Below are 13,455 nucleotides of genomic sequence, written 5' to 3'. Positions count from 1 at the left end.
CCCCGACTTATACAAAATAGACCATGTGGCCCGCAATATCATATGAGTTTGACATGCCTGATGTATAGTAACAATAGCACACATCTTGAAGCAAATTTACATTTATGTAAAAGTAGATGTAAATTTGCTTCAAGATGTGTGCAAGACTTTTTGAATAAGTAGGGATTTCAACACATATCAAGTCCAAATTCTTTCAAAATAATGAATATGTCAAAGCAGTGGTAAAATTATCAAATGAAGTTTAAAGAGAAGCAACAATAGTTACAAGGCAATACATAGTTATAGCGTAATGCCACTGATAAACAGATTCTCACTAGCAGAACTGCTAATGTAAGAATGTCCATCTTAATGATTAAATTGAAGCTACATCTGAAAACATCTGACATTAACAGCTTAAGGAAGAAGAAAACAGAAGGATTTTTAAACAGAAACTGAATTATGACTGACAACATAAAGTAAAAGATCTTGTAATTATATCTTGGAACAAATTTCAAAAACATTAGAATATATAGAGTATAACCATTTTTGGAATATGCAGTTTTTTTGTGGAACTGATTCATAATTCAAACCATGGGACTTCATTCTACATAGAATGAGTGCAATTTTGAAATGATATTCCAAATATAGATGGGGGAGAAAGACAAGAAAATAACAACAACAATTATAATGAAAATAAAATTAACATAAAAATAAAATTTAGCAATAATAACCAATACAGTAAAACACTTTTGTCAATAAAAATGTGTTTTTTTATGCAGAATTGCTAATTTCCAGTTTGAGTAGAACACTAATGGTATTTACTTGTAGCATATAATTAGTGCTCTTTTCCTAAAACAAATTACTGCTAGTATGCATAGAGGATGACTAAAAAATAAAGTTCCCTTTTAGGAAAAATGTAACAATGACTAAAAAGAAAAAACAGTATTTAATACTATTATTTATTTGTTCTTTATAAATGCAAAATAAAGAATAAATAGTAGTATTGTAGCATTTATATTATTTTCCAAATGTTTTATTTATCTCCATTTATACTTTTCTACTTTTTGTTTAAGATTTAGTGTGTTGTCAAATGGCATCCTTTTATGACCACATATTCTACCTTTCTCTTTCAAAATGTCATTAATGTTTTTCTGTACTTTATTTTTTGGCAAGAAATTTATCCTAAATTTTTTGAAAGAAATTTATACCTTATTTTTTGACAATATCAATTTTGCAATATTTTTCATTGATATTGATTGTTTCCAACCTAGGATTGTCCATAAATCATGTAATGCAATTTTTAAACTTTTTAACTACTATTCCAGCCTCCATAATGCCATCACACATACCCATCCCCAAAAGTATGTAATGCATATTCTTGATCAACCCTCTTAATTGTACTAAGGAAAAATACAGGGTACCAACATTACATTATTATATTAATTTCATGTGCAATGTATAACATGATGACAAACATTATGGTGTGACAATTGCTCGTCATTTCTGTATATGAAATTAAATTGTCAATTATGAAGCCTTTGTTTATAAGCTTCTAGAATATTCCATCACCTGTTATTGCCAGAGGGGGAGCAGGAGATGGTATATAGTGACTTGTGGTTAAGAGAGTATCGCTCTTTTATTTTCGGTGCCATTATAGGAAGAACATGAAGGTGACCAACAACAAGACTGTGCAAAGGAAGAGTTATGAAAGTCAGTGGACTCTGCCCCAAACAATGAAGTTTTTCCTACCAGTAGAAAACTGCAACATGAAAATTTGAGTAACCTCTCACATACTAGCACCTCCTCTCTCCCTGTATTTTTGATTGTTTACTGATGGTAGGATTGTCATATAGGAAAATTTGCAGATTAGACTAATACATAATACATAATATAAAAAGATGAAATGTCTGAGTGTAACGAGAACCTAATATTTGAATACCCTCTGCATTGGCATAGCCAGGGTTTTGTTATGGGAGGCCTAGTAGAGGCTGTAATTTTCTGGGGAGGGGCACCAGGTTAACTGGAGGGCCTGCACTGTAATTTTCTGGGGAGGGGCATGCCCACCCATGCTTCTTCCTGGCTACACCCATGACCCTCTGAATATTGAGCTTGATGTTAACTCAACTTTGTGTTGAGAAAATAAAAACTTACAATGGTTTGATATGCAATGTTTTAGAAACAAAAATGAATTACTCTGTTACCCAAGGGTTGAGAAACTCTAGTATTAATTAATAAAAAAAAAAAATGTAAATTTTTGTAAACACCTCCATCCCCTTGTAACACATTATTACCTGCATACCCACCCATCCAAATCTGTATTACTTAACTTATGTACTGTATAGCCCCTATCAATAAAACTATCATTTTCAAGTTGAATTAATTTTTACTATAATTTATTTTCACTTTACTGAATGTAGGTACCATACATTAATGTATTACAAATATTAACAATTTAAGAATTATAGATTTAAGTTTGATTATTATTAAATGTGAAAACAGAAAATTTCATTTAAAAAGTTAAACTCACCCTCAATACTTCTATCGCCAAAAGCATTTTCAGGAAATATTGCTCGTAAATAAGTAATACTGGATACTGTAACTGCAATCAGCTTCTTTATAAATACATTTGATTGAGTTTCAGTTTGAATTTCATTAGGAAATGTAACAGTCCACTGAAATAGAGTATTAATTTACTATGATTAAATCATTTTTTAAAGAGATTCACAGTGCAGCATAGCTAGAGGAGAGTGGTCCACCCCAGATGACACTTTTGGTCTACTGCAACAAAAAGGAAATTTTTTTATCAGGATACTAGAAAAATATAAGACACATACACAATTTTGTTTTTTCATAAAAACACTGCTTGTTGTCAAAAATTTCCAACAACAATAAGGACTTTGTACTATTGAAAACTGCCTTATTGACTATCATGCCTATTTAAGCACCTAGTTTTGCTTAATTAATAAGAACATTGGTAACAGTCCATGTCCTAATTTTATCTTAGGTTTCCACCCATATGACTATACACTGTTTTCACTTTCTAAGTATGTTTGATATGTACTGTACAGTAGACTCTTGCTAAAGTGGCCATTCCTTGCACAAAGGAATGCTGGGTTATTGAAAGAGCCAGATTACTGAGATATAAAAGACATCAGTTTAATTCTTTATTAATTAAACTTAATGTTACATGTTTACTGTCTCTAGTACACATGTATTTAAAAAACAAATAAGAGAAAAGTATTTGTATACAGTAAAAGAAATTTAAAATATAATACAGCACAATTGAAAATGTTGCATCTTCTACTCAGTGTAATCACTTCAAAAAATGTCACAGATTTTTATTTGCTTTACTGAAAATGCTCATTCATGGCATGCTTTGTTACAGAATCACTTTACAAGCATTATATCAGTACTGGATGTGTCTGGTTGTTGCATTATGTACTGTAAGAAAATGTTAGCTTTGGAGTGTGATAGTCATAAGAGTGTACAATAGTCCACGAGAGGCAGTACACAAAAAAAAAAATAACAACAATTATTTTTTTTTTACGTGATTAGCAATATACAAGATTCTTTCGGATTCCAACTCTTAATGTTATACAATATCCCAAACTGGGGCGAGGAATTGAGCAAATACAGAGCAAAAGAACGCACTTGCGACAAATAAGAAAAGATGGACTTGTAATCTTACAACTAACTTACACTAAATTATAAACTGAAAAGGAAAGGAAGAATAGCAAGAAGTTTTAGTATGATAGAAGAGGTTATAAGGAATACCTGGGTTCTCTGTTTGGTATTGACAATCTTCTGGTGGGGAACCACTCTAAATCGTTTCTTGTTGATCTTTTTCAGATCTCTTCAAAGATTCTCTTTATACAAGGGATGTTGTCTCTCTCTCTCTCTAGGTTAGTGGGGTCCTTTCCCTTTTTGTAGGCCACTTCTTTCTCTCCCTTTATCCTTTTAGACGACGAGCAGGAGCATAACTTTCGCACGTCTACCTTCACCAAGAGTTTGACCCAAGAATGAACCTTCTTATCATTCTAGTAGCCTCAGGGCCTTCACTTTCCATTGTTAACCTGGTTCGTGGAAAGGGTTACCCCCATAGGAAGAAATGTAATAGAAAATTCGAGAAAACAACAGGAAGAACAAAGAAGAAAGAAAACTTAAAACTAAACTTATATCTAATATATACATTAATATGGCATTTTGCCGCATGTGAGAAATCTTCATTCTCTCTGCCTATGATGTCCTCTTCCTCATCACTTTAATCCTGCACACTTTTGATTTTGTCATCTGTTAAAGCCTGGTCTAATTCACAATATTCCCCATTCAACCAATTAGTAACGTCCACTTCATCAACTTCATTTCCTCCTAGAAGCTTGTGGAACATATCAATGAACACAGCATCTGGAAATGATTCTGAATTGACTGACTCACTATCCCTTGATGCAGACTCCAACTCAGTGTCAATTGAAGGCCATGCTTTTTTCCAACACTTCATTATTGTAGCACCTTCAACAATGTCCTAACTTCTGTTGTTTGGAAAACAACATTATGCATGTTGGCTGCTTTCCACACTTTCGGCATAGCTTCGGTAGAATCATTTTCACATTCGTCCAATAGGAGGAAAGAATTGCATGACAATAGCAACACTTAACTGATTCTAAAATTCCCTGATCCATAAGTTGGATTAGAGCTACTACATTTGGTAGAATAATGTTTGAAATAAAGGTATTCACGTAACTGGTTACCTCCTGAAGCTTGTTAGCATCCTGAGAAAAAGCAAACAAATCATACCCAGCCATCTCATTCATTAGAAAAGATCTAACAAATCTGAATCTGTGTCCTCAATAAGAATCTTGTTACACAAAGCTTGTCCCAAATGTTGAAAATATCACAAGCTATTGTGGGGCAGATCATTCATGAAAATCTTGGAATTGAGCATAGGCACAAAGTACACCAGATACTGTTTCATGTTGACCATGTCAAAGAATGCTTTACCAATGCAAGAAAGTTGTACAAAGAATATCTGCTAGGTGAGGTGACACTGGGTAGTCACACTATATAAATCTTGGGTGTAGATGAGTGACACAAACAGCCCATATATTACCTAATTTTAGAGACAAGTCAGAGGAATAACTGAGAGCATTATCAATGAGGAGGATGGCTTTTAACAGAAGTTTCTTTTCCTTCAGTTCTTACTTCACAGCTGATACAAATTTATCATGGAAATGTAGAGAAAATTTCTGAGTCTTTCCACACTTTCTTTTCAGCACAATAATCTACTGGTAATGTACTCATCTCATTGTGCTAAAAACATCATGACTGTTGGGCTTTTCAATCATCAGGAGAGGAAGTTTATGACTCCCATTGGCATTACAACATGTCATCAGTGAGATGTGTTATTTTTGTTGTTTATACCCACAAGCTTCTTTTTCATTCTTGTCAGCAAGGGTTGATAAGCAAACCTCTCCCTTCAAAAAAAGAGCATTTTGAAAAAGAGACCAGTCTTATCAGCATTGTACACTGCAGCAGGAGTTAGTTCTTCTACCTTTATCATGTTCACCATATTCACTTTAAACTCTTTCATATCTTTTTCATTTGCTGACTGACTTTCCCTAGTGACTGTCAACTGCCACACACCATGTCTCTTCTTCCAGCCAGCCATCACATGCTGTAAACAGTTTACTGCTATCTGCTTCTTTGTTAAATGGCACTGCTTTTTCTTTGATTATTGGACCACTGACAAGTAGTCCTTTACTATGTTACACACAAACCATTTGTAAACAACTGCAAAAGTTTATCATTCTTGCCCTTTTGCATATCTTTTTGTTTTTCCAACTCACTGTCCATATGGTTGATGTACTGTTGAAATTGATTCTCTTTCATCTTTATGTCATAAATAGTGGCATGACTGTTGTACTCAGTAGCAATGGATTTTTGGGAACAACCTTGCTTTAACTTCTCCAATATTTCCAATTTCTGCGTGAGTGCTAACATAACATATTTTCTTTTTGAAGCCATAATTGAAGGTTACCATGCCAAGTAGTTGACCACTTTCCACACTTTAAAATCAAAACTGAAACATTACACGTGAAATTTTAGTTTTAGTTTTGATAAGTGGCATCACATCCACATAACATTCTCTATTTATATCACAACCAGAGACTTGTAGTTCTGTGAAATTACCAGAGTACACAGATTGATGTGGGGTAAGATGATGAAGTGCCGCACACTAATAAATCAGGACACAGAATAATGGTTGGTAAACAATATATATTCTGAGGTTCAATTACAATTGCTATCCAATCGATGGGGTATTCCGTCGCCCCTTCACACAATACAAAAAAAAAACTGCACAGACTATAAACAACCTCCACGTAACAATTGGTACTAAAAATTAAAACACAAAAAAAAAACGCATTTAATTAGGACTAATACACTCAATTACAAGGCTGACAATAGCTGATCCCTATGGGCTTCCCTCTTCACCACATGGTACACAACTCCTGTTTCCACATGAGCTTGTTGAACCTTCCAGTTGCATCCCTTAAATTGGGTTTTTATACACGTATCTAACGTCAACTGGGGAAATGATCATGCCCACTGATTATAATCCTTAATCCTCTTCCAGATTCAACACTACCGTTACACTTAATACTGTCCTCGTAATGATGCAGTTGGATTCCCTTCTTTGCCCAATCCATTAAGTCTTACCTACACTCTAGAACACAGAATGAAGGTTCCCCTTTTTTCTTTCTTTTCTTCTTCTATTCTTCCTTGGCAAGACTACAAGACTTCCTCAGTTGCCATCAGAGAAAAGGTACTCTCACGTGGTGTCCCTTACATTTATACACCCCACCACACAGACCACGTGCTAATCACATGTGAACAATAACAGACCAATCACCAACTGGTATGGACACCTTACAAGATGTGATACTCATCAGCAAATTAATTTTACAGTAAAACCCAATACATGACAATGGAGTACAATCATTTACAAGGACAATGTGTCATCCTTGTATAATTGTCGGTCTCTATTGTCATCTTGTAAAAATTTGTTTTCTTTAATTTTGTTTTATCTTTTACTTTATTTTATTTTCTTACCTATGACATGATTGTTGGTTGTTGATGTCCATATTGTAAATTATCATTTCCATTACTGTACGTGCAGTTTTTATTTGTAATTGTAAAATATTTTTTTTTGTTTATTTATTTATTTATTTGCTACTTTTTTGGCATGTTTTGTATGGCAGCACTGTGTTGGCGGTGGGGTGGTATATATGGTATGAGGGACTGGCAACTTGTCATTCTGGTTTCTGGTGTTTGGCTCATGGAAGTGTGTCTTGCCTTGGAGCTGTATACACTGAGGAGAACTTTCTTTTTCGTGTTGAAGGAAATTTATGGTTTTGTAATCCATTTACATCGGAGAAAAGACTAGTGAAGCACAGTATATAATTCTGATAAGTGAAATAGTTGCTGGACTACAATATCACCCAGTAAACATTTTTAAACTGCTTATTGGATTTGTTTAGTTTTTTTTTTTTGTTTTTTTGCCAAAAGACTCTGTGTAAACTGCCATGTACTGCCTATATGCCAAGTTTATGGAAATACTGTATATATATTTTTGTAAATAAAATTAGTTCTAAGTGCCTCTCTTGTTCGTCTGTCTCTTGTAGTAATCAATTTTATCCACCCCTGCGAATTTTCACACTACGGATCTTTGCAGTTCCCACAACATATATAATACACATAATTAGTGACAAATCACTACAGACTGGATAATTGAGAGGCCAGATTAGCAAGAGTCTACTGTATTATGTTATATTTTTCATGGAACAGGAAACTCAAGCACCACTCTGAGCAGCACAAACCCTAGCTATGCCACTGGATTTATACACACACAATCTAAATATTCAAAAGCTATAACCTGAAATAAACAATTATTTCATTCAAAAACTTATAAAATGTATTTTTCTTTGGAAACAATATGATTTTTTTGTAGAGGGTTGAGTCAGTTAATATTGAACAATTTGTTATGCAAATATCAATCGAACTACATGCACTTGCTACAATCAGCCAACATTCTAGAATTTTTTGTTGGCAGTATTGCTGAAAAATACCATAATTATGACAACAAAAATAACAGAATATTGAGGTGTAAACTTTCATAATTGATGCCAAATATAGCTTTTCCCATGGTAGAATAATGTTTGAAATAAAGGTATTCACGTAACTGGTTACCTCCTGAAGCTTGTTAGCATCCTGAGAAAAAGCAAACAAATCATACCCAGCCATCTCATTCATTAGAAAAGATCTAACAAATCTGAATCTGTGTCCTCAATAAGAATCTTGTTACACAAAGCTTGTCCCAAATGTTGAAAATATCACAAGCTATTGTGGGGCAGATCATTCATGAGAATCTTGGAATTGAGCATAGGCACAAAGTACACCAGATACTGTTTCATGTTGACCATGTCAAAGAATGCTTTACCAATGCAAGAAAGTGGTACAAAGAATATCTGCTAGGTGAGGTGACACTGGGTAGTCACACTATATAAATCTTGGGTGTAGATGGGTGACACAACAAGTCACAATCAGTTTACTACAGGGAAAAATGGCAATGGATCATTCTAATTTTGTCAGTCAGTAGAGAGAGCATTTTCTAAAGGATTTTATAATAGCAGCTGGTTATTGTGTTCATGGCAAACTGAACATCATTCATTGGATGAAATATGAAGATAACATAGCCTGCTTTCAGAACAAGATTATGAACCCACTATCCAAACTGGAAATTCCACACATTTATGGGATGAAAGCATTAAAAATGTGGATCTATATAGACAAAGCATCTAGCCATGCTATAAAGTCTGCATTAGGAAAGCAGTTGAGACTGACATCAAGATGATCTGTTTTTCACCCATCTTTGTTAAATCTCTAGATGCCTCACTGAATTTCTGCAGCTTTGTATGCTAAAAAGGAACTCTGAAAAAGATGTCTCATGACTGTTACAGCACTGTATAAATTATACCAGGAGGTTGTCACTTCTGCAACAGAGATTCCGGAAACTACAGTGGAAACTTCATTACAGATAGTTCTGGCTTGACAACATAACTAATGGTGGAAGAACAGTACAGGAACATCCACAGAGCTTAGAAAATGTCCAAAATTAACTGACTCAACCCTCTATATTTCTCAAGTCTCAAGAATTTTATTACTATATATTTTACTTAAGTTTAAAATATTTAACATAAATATACTTTTTCAATAAACCTGGTAGATTAGATTAGACAAATCACTTTACTATAATTTAGACATGGGAGATGTCCAGCTTTAAGTAAAATATTCTATTACCGTATTTTACGGACTATAAGACACACTTTTTTCTTCGAAAAATTGCCTCCAAAATTCAGGCGCGTCTTATAGTCCGTAAAATACGGTACTTACAGTTCTAAAATTTATCTTTTATTTGATACTTATAAGAATCCAGTATTTTTACAAAAACCATCTAGAAACTATCATTTTTGTTACATTAGTAAACTTTCATTCTATCAGTACATTTTTGTTTACTTTTTCTGCCCTGTGAGTACTAAGAGAGCCTTTCTTCAAGATCCATAATGAAATTGGCCAGCCAACAGTGGGAGCAGCAACGTAGTAATGGCCAACGTAGCTAGGAAAGAACACCTGTGACTGTCGGCCATATTGTATATATATATTTTATTGTATATAGTTATAATCCTATCTTATTTTTGCAATTTCCTCTTTTTTTCCTTTGTCTATTCTTTCTTAAACTTTCCAAGATGACTGTTATCGCCGTGGGGCTGGATTGGGCGTTCTGAGAATCGGTAGAGACAATAGCATGTAGTGTGGCCTGGGGAAAAAGTGGCTAAGAGAGAGATCACTTTTCAACTAGACACAAAGAGAGTCGGACGAAAAGAGCAAGGCTCGATCGTGACTTCCGAGAGAGGAAAGAAGTTTGCGATAGTCTAGTGAGGAACCGAAATATAGAGACCGGCATATTGGAGAACCCCGATAATTGAGAGAAGAAAGGATAGTGAAGAAAGCCACTATCGTCAAACCCAGATCCTACACAAAGTACGTATCCGCCGAAAAAAGAGAAAACCCCGGGTGAATCATCCTTTCATTTCATCTACCTTTCCGCTATCCTATCTTTCTTATTTTCCCTTAATATTAAGTTAGATTTAAGCTAGATTTAAGTTAGGTTAGTCACGCGATTACGAGGGACTGATTGTTACGCACTTGAAAATTAACACACCATTGTGCTTTGTTTAGGGACAGAGAGTCCCCTGTGTGAAACACCTTGAATTGTAAGTCAGTTGGGATTCCTTAACAACAAAAACCTTCTATAAGTATTAGACGTTAATGGTGCAGTTTTTTGTATATATTGCTTAAGTATCAATTTCCCTTGAAAATTTTCTTTTTTTCAATAGATTAATTGATTTAACTTCACAGTTAGTTTAACCGTAGTTATTTCGTCTGTACCACATTTCATCAGAGACAAAGACTATTGGGTTTTATTCACATTATTTTTTAAAAAAAATAATGTGAATAAAACCCAATAGTCTTTGTCTCTGATGAAATGTGGTACAGACGAAATAACTACGGTTAAACTAACTGTGAAGTTAAATCAATTAATCTATTGAAAAAAAGAAATTTTTCAAGGGAAATTGATACTTAAGCAATATATACAAAAACCTTATTTGTTCTAAGTGGAATAAAGGGACATTGTCTATTATTGTAGTCGTTGCAGAGTCCTTTCTGTACGTTTCATTCGCAGACCGTACTGCCTTACTTTTATAGAACACCACACACCTATAAAATTTTGTTGGGTTTCTGACCCGGACTCTAATCTAGATCCCTCATAGCATCAGGCTGATGCTTTTAGTTTATAGACAATTTTTGTGATAAAAGAACTTAAATTTTTTACAAAAAAATTTAAGTATCTATATGTAAACCAAAAAACAAATTTTTAATATACTGTATATATCAGTATAATACTGTAAACAATACACATTTAACTATGGGTAACAGTTTGAGAAAATGCAAGCATTTTCGATCTACTTAACTCTCTTCATCTGTAAAGCTTATATTCTTTTATGCCTGAAGATGACACATTAACCAGGTCAAAAATGCTTTCTAAAACTGTTACAACTGTTAATAGTGTACTGCTTAATTTATTAAATTAATTGCAATGACTACTTTGACTTTATATATATGAATGCTTCCCAATACAAATAAATATGTAAAAATATTACATCCATTTCATACTTTAATCTAGAATAAATTTTATAATATATGAACAAATAAAGTTTAATTCACTTAAATTCAATTATGGTATATTTGCTTTAGACAGTTTTATTTAAATAATGAGTAACTAAGTAATATAGAAAACCAGAGTAAAATTTTGTATGTGAGTATAAATTTGATTCATTTTTTTATTTTGATCATATTATAAACAAATGATAAATATATACACTTTTATTTGTTTTTATATTTTTCTAACAATTATTAAAAAAATTGAACTATTAAAGTTTGAATTTCTTCGTAACTAAACATTAAGTAATGAGATTTGGTTAAATGTTAAATGTATACAATTAACATCATACAATTAAATAATTAATGTCATTTAATTATGAAAATTTTGACTCTAGAATTAAAGAAAATATTGAACAAATATATTTGAGTGATTTTGTTCATTATTAAAATTGAATGTATTACTTTATTAATTAATATTTTAAAACTTGTTCTCAAATATAAATTTCTAACTGAAAATGCAAATAGCAAGTCACTCACACTATAAAGATGTTTGAGTGATTACTATATTATTACCATACTGGAACAGAATGGGAGAATTAAGTCATTCAACAGTTGATAAATTTGTTCAGATAATTAAAAATTTAATAATAGAACTCAAACTGTAGCAAAAACTTTTTATAATTTCCAACATTAAAAAACTGTTTCTTATATGTTTATATTTAAAACAAATTAATTAATTTTAGTAAATGTATATTGAATAATTTCATATACTGCATTAAATTTATATAATACTTTTAACCTTCATAATAAACCTAAAAAGATATATTGCATAAAATACATGTTCAGATTTATACGAGTTTTTTAAGATTATGTAATCTTTAATAGACAAATAAGATCTAACTGGAAAATAAGGAACAAAAGAAACAGTGCATCTTGTAAATCCAGCAGTATATTTAATAATTCAAAACATTTTTGACCTAATTTGATACGTGTTCGACAATCGAGGAAGACCTAACGATTATCCATCCAACCAGCAAAATCTGAACAAACAAGGGTACCCAAAAAAGGACGTAAATGAATTTAAAGTAAAAAACAGAACATATAAAATTTAAATTTAAATTAAAAATAATCAACAATAAACATTAAATTATAAATTAAAAGTTGTGACATCGAAAATTTGTCCTAGTCAGTCCTGGTAAAGCGACTTCCAGGCCGTTTGGTTGATAAAATGTTTTCATCACGTAGTTAATTAACACAGTTGTTTCTGTTAACTTTGTATATCTCCAACACTTCAAGTATATAAAGGAATTAAGTGCAAGTCAAGCGGGACGAAGCAGATCCGTCAACGACCTTAACAGGACAGTAGCAAAGACTCGGAAGTCACTTTACGACGTCTAACTTGGACAAATTTTCGATATGGCACAACTCTCATTTATTAATTTAATGTTTATTGTTGATTATTTTTAATTTAATTTAGTAATTTCGATTTAAATTTTATATTCTAAATTCATTTATATTCTTTTTTGTTCAAATTTTGCTGGTGATAACCGTTAGGTGACTTAGGTCTTATTAAAACTTATGTTAATGTTACCTATGTTTCCAAAACGGCGACTCGTCTTTGATTCCAGCAAATAGAAGAAAGGAAACAGTGGGGACGCACGTTCTAAGCTAACCTAATCTAATAAATTTCCATAATTATTACCAACAAAATTAATAGAATAGGTTAGGTTAGAACGTGCGTCCCCACTGTTTCCTTTCTTCTATTTGCTGGAATCAAAGACGAGCCGCCGTTTTGGAACCATAGGTAACATTAACCAAAACTTATATTGCTATAGTTTCTTTAAGGTGCGAATTTTAATTAAAAAAAAATGTGAAAAAAGTAATAAAAATGATGAAAATTCTTTAAATAAAATAATTATATTTTTATTAACTTATATATGAATTTATGTCCAATTACATTCTCGAAACAAACTCATAATTCTCATATTTTAGTGGATATGAGAAATTGTAATTTCCAAATATACTCTCTAATTTATCTAAATTTGGATTCAGTATTTTGGAACGAATTACGCCGTAGGTCTCGTTTTACGGCGGTTGGTTTTACCATTCCCGTTTTAACGACGGGTACGAATTTCTAATTAAAGTTGTTCTAAACACCAAATTTAAGTGCGAGATGCTTTGGTTGGGCATTTGCGTGCG

General features: G+C 32.6%; 1 protein-coding gene across 1 annotated transcript in view; it reads right to left on the bottom strand.

Moving 5' to 3' along the window:
• Nucleotides 1-13,455, bottom strand: part of LOC136975674 (HORMA domain-containing protein 1-like) — a 185,771-nt gene that overhangs the window by 172,024 nt on the left and 292 nt on the right. The window contains exon 2 of the mRNA XM_067270779.1: nucleotides 2,507-2,651. Coding sequence (XP_067126880.1) covers nucleotides 2,507-2,651 — 145 coding nt within the window. The remainder of the gene's footprint in view (nucleotides 1-2,506; nucleotides 2,652-13,455) is intronic.

The sequence above is a fragment of the Centruroides vittatus genome, unplaced genomic scaffold, assembly GCF_030686945.1.
Source record: "Centruroides vittatus isolate TY-2023 unplaced genomic scaffold, ASM3068694v2 contig_377, whole genome shotgun sequence".
Taxonomy (NCBI): domain Eukaryota; kingdom Metazoa; phylum Arthropoda; class Arachnida; order Scorpiones; family Buthidae; genus Centruroides; species Centruroides vittatus.
The sequence above is the reverse complement of the archived record's forward strand: the minus strand, read 5'-3'. Positions and strand labels throughout refer to the sequence as shown.